Source organism: Chaetodon auriga, chromosome 24 (assembly GCF_051107435.1).
Source record: "Chaetodon auriga isolate fChaAug3 chromosome 24, fChaAug3.hap1, whole genome shotgun sequence".
Classification (NCBI taxonomy): Eukaryota; Metazoa; Chordata; class Actinopteri; order Chaetodontiformes; family Chaetodontidae; genus Chaetodon; species Chaetodon auriga.
The window spans coordinates 15,743,525-15,758,504 of NC_135097.1; the positions used below are offsets into that span (position 1 = coordinate 15,743,525).

The window sequence follows — 14,980 nt, forward strand, 5'->3', positions numbered from 1 at the left end:
GAGGCTTAAGCCACTGAGGTTAAATTAAGCGATGAAGAAACCTTTTGGAAACACGCAGCTCACAGCAGAGAAGACACAAAGTGATTAAAACGAATGCAGCTATCGAGCTGTAATTGAACCGTGTTGTGGTTATAGAGCCCCAGTTAAGTGCAGCAAATGCCTAAAAATCAGTAATAAAATGTAAGGAGGCAGAAAAAGCAGACAAAGTAGTACAAAGAGTATAACGATCCGTACAGTAAACCAACAATTACAGGAGTCTTTGAGGATGGTATAAGGTCGCTCTTGTAAACCAATAATTCACAATTCTGTGTGTCTGTTCAGTGCTTGATAAAGCTGTTCATCTGTGGTTCCACTTGTTGGCATAGAGTGACTGATCTCTAACCCTCCTGCAGGGGTGCTTTCTCTGTGGTGAGACGGTGCATGAAGATTTCCACAGGACAGGAGTACGCCGCCAAAATAATCAATACCAAGAAGTTGTCTGCCAGGGGTGAGTACATGTCCTGCAGTGTGGCTGTAACGCTGTCGTCATGCTGTATGTCTTCACTGTGTTAACTCTGCCGGGTAGAGGCGTGAGGCTGTGACAGGAGGTCGCTCTGAGACAGCATCTCTTAAAACTTCCTTTTTCCACCCCCTCAAACCAACTTCCTGTTTTATTTTAACTGTACGTGTCTTCTCACGCCTTCCTCTCCCAGTCATGTCTGTACTAGCAGGAGGTCAGGGTTCAAATGGTACCGGCCGTGCTTACCCCGTCTTACTCCTCCAGCTCTGAATTCACTTTCACACTTTCCACTGCTTCTCATTTTTGCAAGTCCATTCATCAAAGTGGCGCTGTCGTGAAGGAACCCAGCAACCCCTTTTCTGACTCATTCTGTGATATCAGCCGCAGCCTCTGATTTGTGATGAGCTGTACATGACTCACAGCTCTGTCTTTCGTATTGAAACACAAGCCAGTGAAGGCAGCACGGTGGCAGAGTAGAGAAAAAGCTCATCTCTTGTTCTCCCCACCCGGTGACCTTTTTTTGTGCTTGCTCCTGTAATGGAGAGTTTGTCCAGGAAGCGGAGGCATGCATTCCTTTCTTTTCCTCTCCTCACCTTTTTTTTTCGTTCTCCGCATCATTATCAGAGCGGCGTGGGCCGAGGCTTCCGCGATCTGGCCGTTGCGCCGCTGATTGATCCCTGCTCGAAGCCTTAATGGGCTGGTGGGATAGTGCAGAACACATAAACACACAAACTAAAGGAGATGAGCTTGAAAAGGCACACGGTGGTGGTGAGCGACTGTGCAGCAGCAGCAGATGTAGTGTCTCATGAGGGAAGCAGGGGCTTTCCTCACAGCATCAGCTGCATGAAGAAAAGCAAAATGGAGCAGTGCAAACGACCATCAATGAACTAAAACCAAAGAAGAAAGAGGAGAATGTCCGTTTTGCTTTTTTGATGGCTCAGTGATGCAGTATCTGTGTTCACTGATAGTCAGTCCTCCCATATGGTGAAAGACTGAGAGCTTGAATGAGAAAGCATGTGGTTAGCGGCTCTAATCGTTAACTCCAGAGATGAGGGGAGAACATGAGGGATGAAAGAAGGGAGAGCAGAGACGAGGGCAGATGTTTATAGAAGGGGCGTCCATGATTCATCCCACTCTCTGATTGCTTTGGCTGAAAGCCTTCGCTGAGCCAGAGCATTTCTCACCTGAAGGGGAAAATCAGATTCAAATGGAAAGGCGAGGTGTGTGTGGGGGTGTGGGTGTGGTTTGTTCTGGTGTTTGCACAAGGTGACAGGCAACTTTTCAGGAAGCAAGATAGTAAGTCGAGCTTTTAATTTGTCTGTCTACAGAGGAACATTAAAAGGAGAATCCTGATTTATCATAATTTGGGTCTTATTGTCATAGTTTTGACCATTATTCCTGTTGATAAAATGAATGTTGGACCTTTTTGCTTGTGTTTCTTGGCAATGGATTGAGTCCAGATAATTCCAAGTTGGCTTGGGACCACTAGCAACTAGCAATTATTTTAATGATCAATTCATGTGCCAGCTATTTTCACAATCAAACAAATCATCTAGCTCAGTCTATAAAATGTCGGAAAATGCTCGTCACAATTTCCCAGAGCCCAAAGTGACATCTTCAGATTGCTTCTTTTGTCCAGCCAACAGTCCATAGCCAAAAGACTCTTCATTCACTGTCATAAATGACAAAGAAAAGCAGCGAACCGTTGTTTTCAAGAAGCTGCAGCTTGTCATTAACTAATTGTTGCAGCTCTACTTGAGACCATTTGAGTATGGATTGGACAGGTGGCCAGTTCTTACTTATTGCACCTTTTAATGCTAAAGCCTCAAGTGATGAAAACCACCATAATCTGCCTTACAGGGGTTTCACGGGACAGCAGCGGTGTTCAGAAGAGATAGCAGAAAGACAGCACTGAGGGCACATTCTGCCTTCAGGCAGATGGCCACATACAGTAGTGCGATGTTAGCTGGGCCGAGAGATATTGAAGCAGGCAGGCTGAACTGAAGGTCACGTTCAATGAGGGGAAACCCCAGAGTCTCTGCCAACACTGCCGCTGCGTGACGAGAAATCCTAAACAGGAAGCTCCATCCCATTGGAGAGGCTTTATGTGGCAGTGAACCTTGGCGTCACTCCAACAGCGGTGCTTTCTAGTGCAGTGCACTTCAAAGGAATATTGATGGAATTGTGCCACAGCTAAACATTTAATACGTCAGGAAGACATTGCTTTCAGACTGTGCACACAGTCGCATGGTCTGCTTTGACAAAGACAAAACATATTTGCTGTGCTGAGGATGTACTTGTACCATCAATTGATGTATACCGTCAGAATATTTTAGAGGAAAAGCAAGGTCACTCCTCCACCCAGGGGAATCAGAAAGTGGGCCGCTGATATCTAGATAGGACACATCTTGGATTGAGAGCAGCATTGGTGTGACTCCTTAGGGTGCATCATCCACTTTGATTGGATCCTGAGTCTAAAACGTGTCACATTCCGACAAGACAGTCGAAACAAGCCGTAGTCAATAGTTGTTTATGCTGGTTGTTTGAAATGTTGCTGTTTCTTTTTTTTCAGCTTAAGTTGCCTTGTGTGCACACTGTTGCTTTTGTTACATCTTTTTGTAGTATTCTAGATGATTGGGTGGAGTTGGAAGGTAATGTCCAAGTGAGACAAACTGCACATGTAGTAATGTTTTATTTTAGCCTTTTTGGCTTGGTGAGCTAATGATACCTAAAGCAAAATGATAGCAAAGGGCGTCAGGTTTAGTTGGGGTGTCAAATCTGGCAGTAGCAGGCTGCTTCATGTGGGTAGGGTCTTATCGATGAGGCTTAGACCAGGTGCTGGTGCAGTTCTGAACTTGAGCAGAACTCTGGCTCCTCCTGAAATTAAAATGAGTTTAATCACAGTGGAAGTTTACAAATTAGTCAAAAGTTTGTGTACTGCTTGTTCTAAACCCCTCCCGCTATTAGTGAGACAAGCACAGAACATGTAACGAAAACATTATCCAGATGTACTGAACTGAAAGCCTGTCTCCTCTGACAGCGCAGGCTTGTTTGAAGGGAAAACTAGGCCAGTGGTTGAACACAGACCTAGTGATGCTTGGACTCGGCGGAGTGGAAATGATCACTTGACAAACCCACCAGGCTGTGGAAAAGCGAGCTATGGTTCAGGAGCCAGCCATTCTGTCGTTTTGCTTCTGGAAAATACCCGAGGCCCCAGCCGCTCACGGTGAACTCTTCATTCCCATGGAAACAAAAGAGATGGAGAGCTAAATATAGTCTGTGGGGTAATATAGCTGTTGAAGTATATTACAGTCTTAGCACTGTTAATTGTGCAAGTGCGTGATGCTGTCTGTTCTGTGAATCACTCAGCTGAGGCACATTTAGCTAAACAATGAACAATAATATCGTTTACGCAGTTTGAAATGGGTCATTTTTTTTTGCCAAACTTCCAGCAGCGGTCACATTCACACACGTCCAAACACACAAATACACACACAAACTGTAGCTTAACATGCCAGCTTCTTTTTATATCAGCTGTAACAGGGGTGATGACCTGAAGCCCGTGGTTTACATCGAGACTAGGTCAGCGGTACCTAAATCCTTCCTGCCACACTCCCCTGTGTATAAATATATATACACACACACACACATGCACACACACACAGAGTGCTTCCAAATAAAGTGCTCCATCAGAACACACACTGCTGGTTGGTGTGTGTATGCCGTGCCAGTGGTCGGCTTAGTAGCTACTGTCAGGGGCTCAACACGCCATTTACACAATACCCTGCTAAGACCAGACATGAAAAGGATGGATCAAGGGAGATATATAGTTTGTGTGTGTGTGTGTGTGTGTGTGTGTGTGTGTGTGTGTGTGTGTCATAAAAGGGAAATAAAAAGATAACGCCGAGCAGCGCTGTGTGCCATGTGTAAAGTCTAAATGGTATTTGAGTGTGTCTTGTCATTGTATCCGCAGCTCATCCCTCAGGCCCTGCCTGACCTATATGGCCTATGACTTGGATGATCAGCGAGCCGCTCGTACAAGCCGGTTGACACAAGCATAAGTGATGACTCAGAGACCCCTGAGAGAATGTCACTGCCTCTGTGTCACAATTTAGTCTGTCTCTCATGCCTTAAGTGTGTCCTCTCACCCTAATTGCTTCTATTAAAAAAAAAAAAAAAAAGATTACGCTTAATGTTTTACGCCATTTTAGCATGATTCATTCATTACGAAATCCCACCATGCCATTTTCTCCAGGGAACGTCAATCACCCACTCGTATATGTCCAGTGAATATATGGCTAAAGTCAGCAGTTAGCAGTTAGTTAGCATAGTTACGACAAGGTGGCCGGTATACCGCTTCTGTCACCGGTGTCAGCCTCTGCCACAACATACATTTTGCAATACCGTCATTACTGCGATAAATGTTCCAACATATTAAAGATAATGTGCTCTACTGTGGCTGTGATAACATGCAAGTGCACATATTCAAAGAACTGGAGTTACATGTAGTAACTACCGTTTTCGTCACTATAATGCCAACTCTAGCAACACGAGGATATGGAAGCTAACATTATGAGCAACAAATGCAAATTTCTTTATTGTTACATGCAAGAACCAAGTCTTCATCTACTCCCCACTCTTCTTTCGTAAGATATGTTACTTTACATTAACAATAGAATGAAAAGAGGTCGACTCTCGATGTTTTGAGTGGGCTACCTTTTTATTTGTGTAGTACCGTGATATAATACTGTCACCGTGAATCAAACGAAAATACCATGATATAAGTTTTTAAGTCATAATGCCCACTCCTATGGGAGAATGAGGTAGGCAAGGGTCAAAACCAGAGTAGTCCAGCACATGCAAACAAATCTAGTAAGGAGCTGGCAGGAATCCCAATCAGTAAACAAGCAAAATGTCAAACACGCAGATAAGGGAAGTAGAAACGGGGAGGAAGGGCATGAAGTGCATGGCAACATAACGATCTGGCAAGGAACAAAGGAAGTAGACTGGTTGATAATGGAATGAGTTACAGGTGAGGAGCGGACAGAAGAGGCCAGGTAACTGCAGGACTGATGAGAATACAGTAAAATAGTCTTATTTGCGTTTGCTTTGACTGAGTGAAATGAACCAGAAGTATCAAAGTGGCAGCCATGATGAGAGCTGTTCGAATTCTCTAAATGCTAAGTAAAGGTGCTTCAATACCTCTTTTTCACATTTCCTTTAACATAGGATACACTGGACCATCCTTTAGGAAAGACCTTGTGGCAGCAACATTTGAAATGATGCACCATTCAGCCGTTCATGATAACAAACGATCAACATGTCACATTAAACATTTACAGCCTGTATCAGTCACAACAACTCGAAAGCAACAATCAAGTCAACATTTCAAGGTGTTTACTGAATTGTGGCTGTTAAGCTATTATATGCACAGGCTCCTAGTCAGCTCATCACCAGCATATGATGATGATGGTTTTAATTAACAGGGCTGAAACTTCAGAGTGATGATATGTACAGTAGTAGATCTTAAGTCTGAACACATTATGCCTATCTTGCATAAATTTAACAATTATTTTCATACAGTCGTGCTAATTTGAGAACATTTTACACTTGAACACCAACATACTGTCTGTCAAAGCAGCCACAGCAGCTACACAGTCAACAGCACTGAAGTAATGCATGAGGACTGCAAGGAGATGAAGAAGAGGGAGAGACAGCGTCTGGACACAGGCTAAAGATGTGATCCAGGACCAGTTCATCATAGTTTACAATAATGCAGCACAGTGAGGACACAGACGTCTCATAGAGGAGACGATTTAAGCTAAAATGTGGATCTATCTGTCTGTTTGTCTCTGTGAACAGAGACTTTTCCTGTGTCCTTATGAATTCTCCTTCACATCTTTCCTTGACCTCATCATGTTTTCCATCAAGATCAAGAAAAGGCGTTTTGGAGAAGACATCTGACATAATTTTTGGACCAGACCGCAGGTGTGCAAATGGGGAAAGCAGGGAAAGTCCAAAGCCATCTGGTGGCAAGGTGGAGAATGGCAAATGTGGCAAGCTTGAGGAAAGTGCACGGCATGTGAGAAATGTGCAGGAGCTGGAGATAGAGACTGAGAGGAATACGGAGAGCTGGGCACTAAGGAGCAGACACCTGTAAATTTGCTGAAAAAGTTATTTTTAGGCACGTTTTCTGACCTTTGGAAATGGTCAGGTTAGCTGTTTCCTGTTTCCAGTGTAAATGCTAAACTATGATCATCGGCTGCTGGCTGTTGCTTCATATTTATTAGACACATATGAGAATGTTTTCATCTTGGCTAAAAACTTAATAAGTCTATTTCCCAAAATGTGCACACAAACACAGTCATCAGTTGTGCTGAAGCCAGTTAATAGGCAGAAAATCAATGAACAGCAGTTTTGATGAATGGTTTCAATAGTTTCTTTTTTTCCAAACATACTCTGATTCCAGCTTCAGAAAAGTGAAGATTTTCTTCGCTTTTGTCCGTTTTATCTCATTTAAATTGAATATCTTTTTTGTTTTTGTTTGACTGCTGGTCAAACACAATACATTTTTTTGAAGGCTTTGACCTCTGAAAAATTGACATTTTTCACAGTTTCCTGACATTTGCTAAACAAGGCAAAAAAATGAGATTGATCTTAAACACAGCTGACAGATTAATCAGTGAACTGCAGCACTTAACTCAGTCATGAATGTCTCCTAGGCTAATGGTTGAGTGGAGCTAACAGTCGGATCCATGGCTATGGAACTTGCTGATGCTAAACAAGAGTAAATGATACACAGTTAAATCTTTCAGCTTTCTTCTCTTGTAAAATATCATAAAACTTAGGGTAAGAACGGTTGGAACTAGTAATTATTCTCACTCTTGATTATTCTGTTGAGTATTTTCTCAATTAACTGATTACTCATGTGGTCTATAAGCCCAAAACAAAAGATATGCAGTTTACTCTCATAGCAGACTGAGAATACCAGCAAAACAAGTGCATTTTTTGGCATTTTTGCTTAAGATTTGATGATTAGTTGATTATTAAAATGCTGATTGTCAGTTGAATAATCAATCAAGTCATCATTCAGCATCTCAAAAACAAGTTTTCTGTTTTCTGGACCTAAAGTATAAATATAATATCCCAAATTACAGTGGATTTACTCATTTAGTCGTTGTCTCATAGCTGGAGTACAGCTATCCTGAAACTTCAGGGAACAAAACATAAAAGATAAAATAAAATGAATGTCTATGAAGGTGCAGCATTTGGAAAACTAACTGTGCTCGGACTGCACTGTACTTGAATTCACATTAGCAGCTTTCAGATTCACATTAGGACTGTGCCACACTCTGCATTTTCATTTATTTCCTCCCTAGAAAAATGTACTCGTTCAGATTGTTCGCAGAGAGGGAAGATGTGCTGGCACTAACAATCTCCCCCGCCGGGGAGAACACCCTCTTAAAAGGGAGCAGAGGTAACAGACACAGGCAGCTGCCACTTTGCTCACATGGCAACGTGAGGGTATTTGGGCTCACTGCTGCTCCGCCATGCAAGCGGCTTGGAGTCCACTGAAGTGCGGATCACTGCCATGTATGAGATAACTTCTTCCGCGAAGAGCTCACCAAACAGTTCAGCTATTACTCAAGATTACCTCTCCATCACACCATGACTGGAGTTCCAGTGAGTGGTGACATTGTGAATGAGTTGTTGTGCATCTCCTGTTTGCTCTGCAGTATATGTGCAGCTGTTGTGCTACAGTGGAAGACAGACACAACACATCTGACTGTACCTGGCGACCTGGACGGCTGCTTGATTCCTGTTGCTTTTTGTGCTGCTAAATCACTTGTATGTGTAAAGCATCCAATTTAGGGCCCAATTTAGCTTCACTATTGCATTGACAAGGTTTCAATTGGTTTGCACTCCACTTTGATTTTTCCTTGTACGAGTGATGTTCACATTCTGGTGACGCCGTCTCAAATGAGTGAGCAAGTTCCATGTTTAGCCAGCTACATACCCAATCAAATTTGCACAATGCGGGCATAAAGCTTTTGTCAATCCGACTCCTAAAGACCAAAGACCAGCCCTTTGATTTCCTGTTGTTGATGACATAACAGTGTTTTTAGCTAGGTGGATAACTGTCAGCGTTCATGTTTGGGGTGTGATTCAACCTATGCTGAATACCTGTTGTTTTCTTGGTCTGCTCGGAGCGTGTTTCACCAGGGGAAACAGATGGAGTTTTGTTTTCGCTCCTTGCGTTTCTTTTTTTTCACATGAGCTGAAAACCTCAGTGTATTTATTCCCCTGTGATTGACTCCGCTGGGGCAAAAGGCTCTGGAGCTCTTTTGCCGTCTGCTTTGAACCACGTTCTGAGTCCACATTCAATCCATCTACAGAGGGAAACTGTGAGAAAGATTTTCAGTCGAAATGCACCAGTGAAGCTTAACAGTAATACGATGACGGGAGTGTGAACATGTTTGTATTTGCAATAATTCACCCCAGACTCCCTCTTCTTGTAACTGATGCACAGCTGCTCACGGTGGGCTAAAAATATCTCATTAGAACGACGCAAGGGAGCATGAAAAGCAGAAATCAGGCTGCCATGTTATAGAGCAACTGTCAGCGGGAGTGGAGGACTCCCCAGTCCTTGACAAAAGGTATTTTCATGTCTGCCTGCCTAATTTCCCCATCAATCAACTGGCAAGAAGAAGACTTCTCGTTCTAGCTTTTCTGTGTTAAAATGATAATTAATGTTATTCCCACTTAAGCTCTAGCCAACTGCGTTCATGGGGCGTTGAAGGGGGGCAAGAAAAATAAATGGAAGACAACAAGTCAGGGAGAATCAACAGCGTGAATTATGTATGACAAGATAAACACATGGTGCAGAATGGCAACAGTAGAGTACACTAGTTTATGACATTTTGCCACGTGTTACTCACTGTATTGTTAAAATTAATTAGGGTACAATTATTCAGGGTTCATTTTTAATGCTCAGGCTGCAGGCAGCAGATGGCAGGTATTGACTGTTTGATGATGAATCACATTGGTGAGTGCTTAGCTTATTTGTCTGTTACGAGCCACTCAGTCAAAGCCCACAGGAGGCACCTCATCAATACTGATAGGCTGCCTCATCTCCTCTCCTGTGGAATAATAACACCAGGTGGATTTCTGTGGATTAGTGTGTCAGTCTCTCTGAAGTCAAACCTTTGATGAATCAACCTGGAGAAGAAATGTCTGTCGACATTGTTTCGGCTAAAATCAGCCTGAGAGAAAGTAGATGTTTGAAAGCCGATACTGATTTTTTTTAGAACTGGAAAATGGTAAACGTGATCAGTTTCTTACTTATTGGTCAAATTGGTGGGGGGTTTGCAGGACGTGAAACATAAACGAAAGGAGCTGAAGATATTTCCTGTGCTGTTGCAAGATGATGCAAATGACAACCACAACACAAAATCACTGAGCTGCAGAGCATTGACCCACGACTGAGAGCAGTTCTCGGTAAAACTGCTGCTTGTTAATACTCAGTTTCGCTCGAGACTGACTGACCCAGACTAATGACTTTACATTGAAATAATATACAACAGGTATGTCTCTAGTTGTATTGGTTTCCCTCCCATGAATGAAATGTGCAAAGATAGTCATATTTTTGGCCAATTTTGACAGCCTGAAAGATGTCCCTTTTCCTTCAAATCCCACTGTTGAGAGGTATGGCCCCAAGTGAAGGTGTTTAAATATCATAGCATCTTGTTCACGAGTGGGAGTGATTATATGTATGTGTGTTTATGGTTCTGTTTGCCTTTCTTGTATAATTTGTCATAGCTACAGTCGGTAAGCCTGAGGCCTCTGCTGACTTGTCTTTCATTGGTGTCATCCACTCAGGTGCCGCCTCTTCCCGTCTCTTTGAAACAGGGATAAACTGGAGTATTCCCTCTGGGCTTTATTCGAAATCCTCATTTAGCCAAGTAGGGCAGCCACTTGAGGGACAAGCTGCCTGCTTTAATTGGGGCTTCTTTGTCTGTCAGACAGACACTGGGCGCTCCAATCTAGAGACGGCTCTCCTCCTCCGTCTTAATAAACCACTCTGTTGGCTCTGTGAGAGCACAAGGTCAATCCCTCTCTGTCCCTCTGAAGCTTTGTGGCTGTTTGGAAATGAAACGCTTTGCCTCACTCTCTATCTATTTCTTATCTCTGTGCTTCCTGTGAGTGGGAGGAGGGGGCTCCTTCTTCATGGCATTGGCCTCTGAACTTTTTGTTCATTAATTGTTCTCTGTGGAGATAAGGATAGAATGTGAAAGTGTCAATGACCTGTGGGAGACGTGGTCCCAGAACTCTTCACATTCACCTCCAAAACACCCTCCCTGATTTGTGTAATGTATTCATGTAACACTACTCCAGTGTGTAGATGTTGGGAGTTTCGTCCTGCTGCCCTTGAAATAAAATAAAATAAAAATAAAAAAAACAGGTAGTTCTTTTCATAATGTCAATCTTTGTCAGTTCCACAGAGGTGTAAAGAAGTGAACACAGAGGCACTGAAGACAAGGTTAAATTTTTAGTAGGTTCAAGCTGTGAAAAGCCACAAAAACACAAACACACTGCTTTGACTGACAACACCTTTCTACATTTAGATTCAGCCTGTGTCTGTAGCACAGGGCCATATTCAGATCAGCATTAACATTGCATGAACACACAAACCGCCACCTTTTCCCAGTGATACAACCAACTTGAGATGCCAACATCGGGTCTTCCGGCAAATGTTGAGAACATGGCTCAGCTTTTGCAGCAGTGCATTATCATCCGGCAACAGTTTGCCTCACAATCATGGAGACGAAGGATAAAGTGATTTTCACTGTGAAATCTAAGTTTTAAATTATTACGGAAGGTGAAGAATTCATGGTACTTGTACTGCTTGCTGGTATCAGCACTTATCGGTTTGTAATTTTAACAGTCAGGTGAGCAGTTGCTTCAAAAATGAGTAACACATCAGATTTAACCACGTATTTTATTCAGCAAAACGATTTATGTCGACCATTAACACTCGCTGTTTTGACAAAGCGAAACATCTTGAGACAGATATGTCCACAGAGCTTTTTCTTATGATAATAAAATAATAATTATGTTACTCAAACGGCACCACAGGGGTTCTCATGTAATATATAATGGTTATTACATCACTAATGGAGTTGCCTCATGTCTCAGAGGGACACTATCTGAGTTGCGTGAGTAATATGGCTTCCCTAATGTTTGGACTGTCCGCTCATATTGTGCACCAACAGCAGAGGTGAAAAGCTGCCAGAATGTGAAAGGCGTTGATCCTTCCTGGGACACTCTTGGCCAAAATGTTGTTTTGTCTCTCTCCTGTCTTGCCTTCCCTCCCCTCAGTATGTTTTCTCTCATGGCCAGTGGATGAAATCAGGATTGCATCATTCGTTGGAGCTGATTTGAGTCATGAAGCCACAGCAAGAGCTTTTTTTTTCTGGCTCAGAAAGAGGCTTAGGTGGTGCATCAGGCCAGACAGTGTGGATTTGCCATCTCAGAAAAAGTGAAATCAAGCAGTTTTAATACATATGTCTACTTGGGCTCTGGAAAGTTGGTATTGAAAAAAATGGTAGTTCTCGGATTCTACACTTCCTATCATGCAAATTGATGGTATCTGTTCATTAGACCCTGCCAGTGGGGTAAACTCCCACGTCCTGCAAACTCCATCCCCAGTTTCGAACACAAGCTTTCTGTTATACATCTGTGGTGCTCAAGCCCAGGATGGCAAAATCCTGATGATTTTAAGTGATGATAAAAAAAGTTAGATGTTTAAAAAGGCAGATGGCATGACTCCAAAGTGTTAAACCCTGAAGAACAGACCTTAAATATTTGTTTCCAGACTCTTTTAGCAGCCCCAGCAAAAGCTTGCCTCCTTCCTTTTGACTCAGTTTTGAACTTAAGATCCCACGTGTTGACTTTTATCACAGTATGTGATGTTGCCATGGCAGTGTTCATCTTCGGTTCTGCATTTAAACTTTGAAGACCAGAATAACACCAGAGATTAACTGTAACCTGGCACGGTACTGCTTCCATTTCAAGCACAAAATCATCCTTGTCAAATCCTAGTTTTTCTGTCCTCCCCATTTTAGGGTTATCATTCAGGTTGATAATTGGCAAAGTCGCCCTTTATAATTTGTCTTTCTGAGAATCATCTTGTCAGTAATTAAGACTACATTTTCAAGTGTTTTAAGAGCTGAGGTGGAAGAAAATGGAACAGGGTGACAGTAAGGTTGATGAACGGTGAACGCTTTAGATGAAAATGAAAATGGAAGTCTAACATAGAAAAGGAGATCAAGTGAATGGAATGGCCTCTATAGATTCTGTTATCCAACAAGAGATTGGCCAAAATCTGTCTCTACTGGCCTTCTGCTTCAATGAAAACAAGGACTTCTTTTAAAGGAGTGAATTTAGTAAAGATAGAAAAATAGTGATGGTGGAGGGGGAAATGGAAGCAGAAACAGCTGAAATGAACAGAGGTTCATGTTTTTTGCGTGCAAGGCTTTTTGGAAGGCAATATACCAAAGGTGTGACTGTTTAAAATGACACAAAAAGCCAAGAAAAATGACCAACATGTGGGCGACAGTTAATGGATATAAAGTTTGACTGATTTAGTCTACAGGAGGAAATTGGTAGAAAAGAATGTTTGTCATTATTAGAGCCTGATCTAAATTGGTGGTCTTTAAAGTTTTGGTTTTTAGTCATGGCTAAACCATTTTTTAACCACTGTCAAGGCCGGGCACTGTCTCCACTTTGGATGGATTACCATGAAAATAATATATAGACATTCACGGTTCACAGAACTGACTTTGGTGATCTCCTGCCTGTTCCTCTAGTACTACCAACAAGTTGACATTTTGGGTTTTGTCTGAAACATCTTGACAACGGTTGGACAGATTGCTATGAAATTTGGTAGAGACATCCCCCCTCAGGATGAATTGTAAAGACTTTGACAATCCCTTGACTTTTCATCTAGCTCTGTCAGTCTAAGACAAGATTCCAGGACGTATCTGATCATAGAATAAGTGAATAAGAATCTCAGTGTCATCGAATTCCGCTCTTGAGCTTGTCACTCATTTACATATGTAGACTCCCAAATAAAGTCTACCTAATAATCGAGGTTCATCTTTGACGTATTTGCACCTTCTAAGGATGAATTTGATAATCCTCTTTTTCACAGCACAAGATTTTGCTGTTATATTTGGTTGCGGTTAATCATGCTGCTGTCGGAAAAGGAACACTGTGAACGGTATCGGTTTGTTTAAACCTCATGTTAGAGCTGGTGTTCTGCCAGTTTCAACCAGATAACACGTAGAGTCAACATTTTCCATGAGTTTGGAGTGCATGAACATGTGCCCTGGCTGCTTGACCTGATTGAGAACTCTTGAAGACTGATCGATGTGTAGCGATTAACTTGATGTCAGTTACAATGCAGCTGCATTTGTTGTGAATGCCATTTCATTCATACATCACTCACTAAACTCATTAAATTTGACTTCATTTATTGTCATGCTTAATGTGGCATGGTTTAAATCAACCTAATCCTCCTTTCATCCCACCTTATTTCGCTCTCGCTCTTTTCTCTTTTGGCTGTACCACTGATGTTTGCTTCCAGCTTACAGTTTTTGTTAAGCATTGGCTCCAGAACATTCTTGGCTTTCTTTTCGTTTCAGTCATAAATATTGTGGCTGGACTGTGCTTGGAGACCAGGGGAAATCTCCCCAAACAGATGGTCACTTTGCTCGGTAGTGCTGAACTGGGCACACAAGCAGCAGGCTTACGTTGTCGTTCCACTGAAATTCAGGGATTCCCCTGGCACACGCACAAATATAAGCATATCACTGTTTCTCCCAGGAAATTGTTTAGCAGGGGTGGTAAGCCACTCCAATCACCTCGTCTGCTAATCTTTTCAGTCAATAGCCTTTGACCGGAACTGCTTATTGAATATGAGTTAGCTCTTTCTCCCTGAAGGCTAAAATTTTGTTTCATAAAGATGTGTAAGTTATTCTATGAAATGGAAACACATAGTTATTTTCTACTCCAACTCTGTGGGTTTAAGAGCTTAGCCTGGTTTCAGATATCTGATGTTGTGCCTATTGATGACCTTTTGGGCTGACTTGAGATACAGTTGTCCAATCGGTGATTTGCAGGCAGGATTAAGATTGTTGCTGTGTTCCTTCCTAGCTATCACATTATAAATGTGATAACGGACAATGTATGTTTTGTGCACTGTTCCTATGGAGTTTATATATATATATAAACTTTTACACCACAAGAGTGAAGAGAAGAAGAGTAGAAAACTACTGGCGCAGCAAAGGAAGACGTGGTCAGTGGCGAAGCGTAGTCCAGTGTGGGAGCATTACACTGTGCAGCTCCAGCACCATGTCAGTGTTGTACCGCCTGAAAAGTCAGTGTTCACCGGTTGCAGTGCATGTTGAAAATGGAGTA

At 42.4% G+C, this 14,980-nt stretch overlaps 1 protein-coding gene across 27 annotated transcripts in view; it reads left to right on the forward strand.

The window, feature by feature from the left end:
- Positions 1-14,980, forward strand: part of camk2d1 (calcium/calmodulin-dependent protein kinase (CaM kinase) II delta 1) — a 74,596-nt gene that overhangs the window by 2,286 nt on the left and 57,330 nt on the right. For all 27 annotated transcript variants that reach the window (XM_076725148.1, XM_076725153.1, XM_076725158.1 and 24 more), the window contains exon 2: positions 393-487. In XM_076725148.1, the coding sequence (XP_076581263.1) occupies positions 393-487 (95 nt within the window). The remainder of the gene's footprint in view (positions 1-392; positions 488-14,980) is intronic.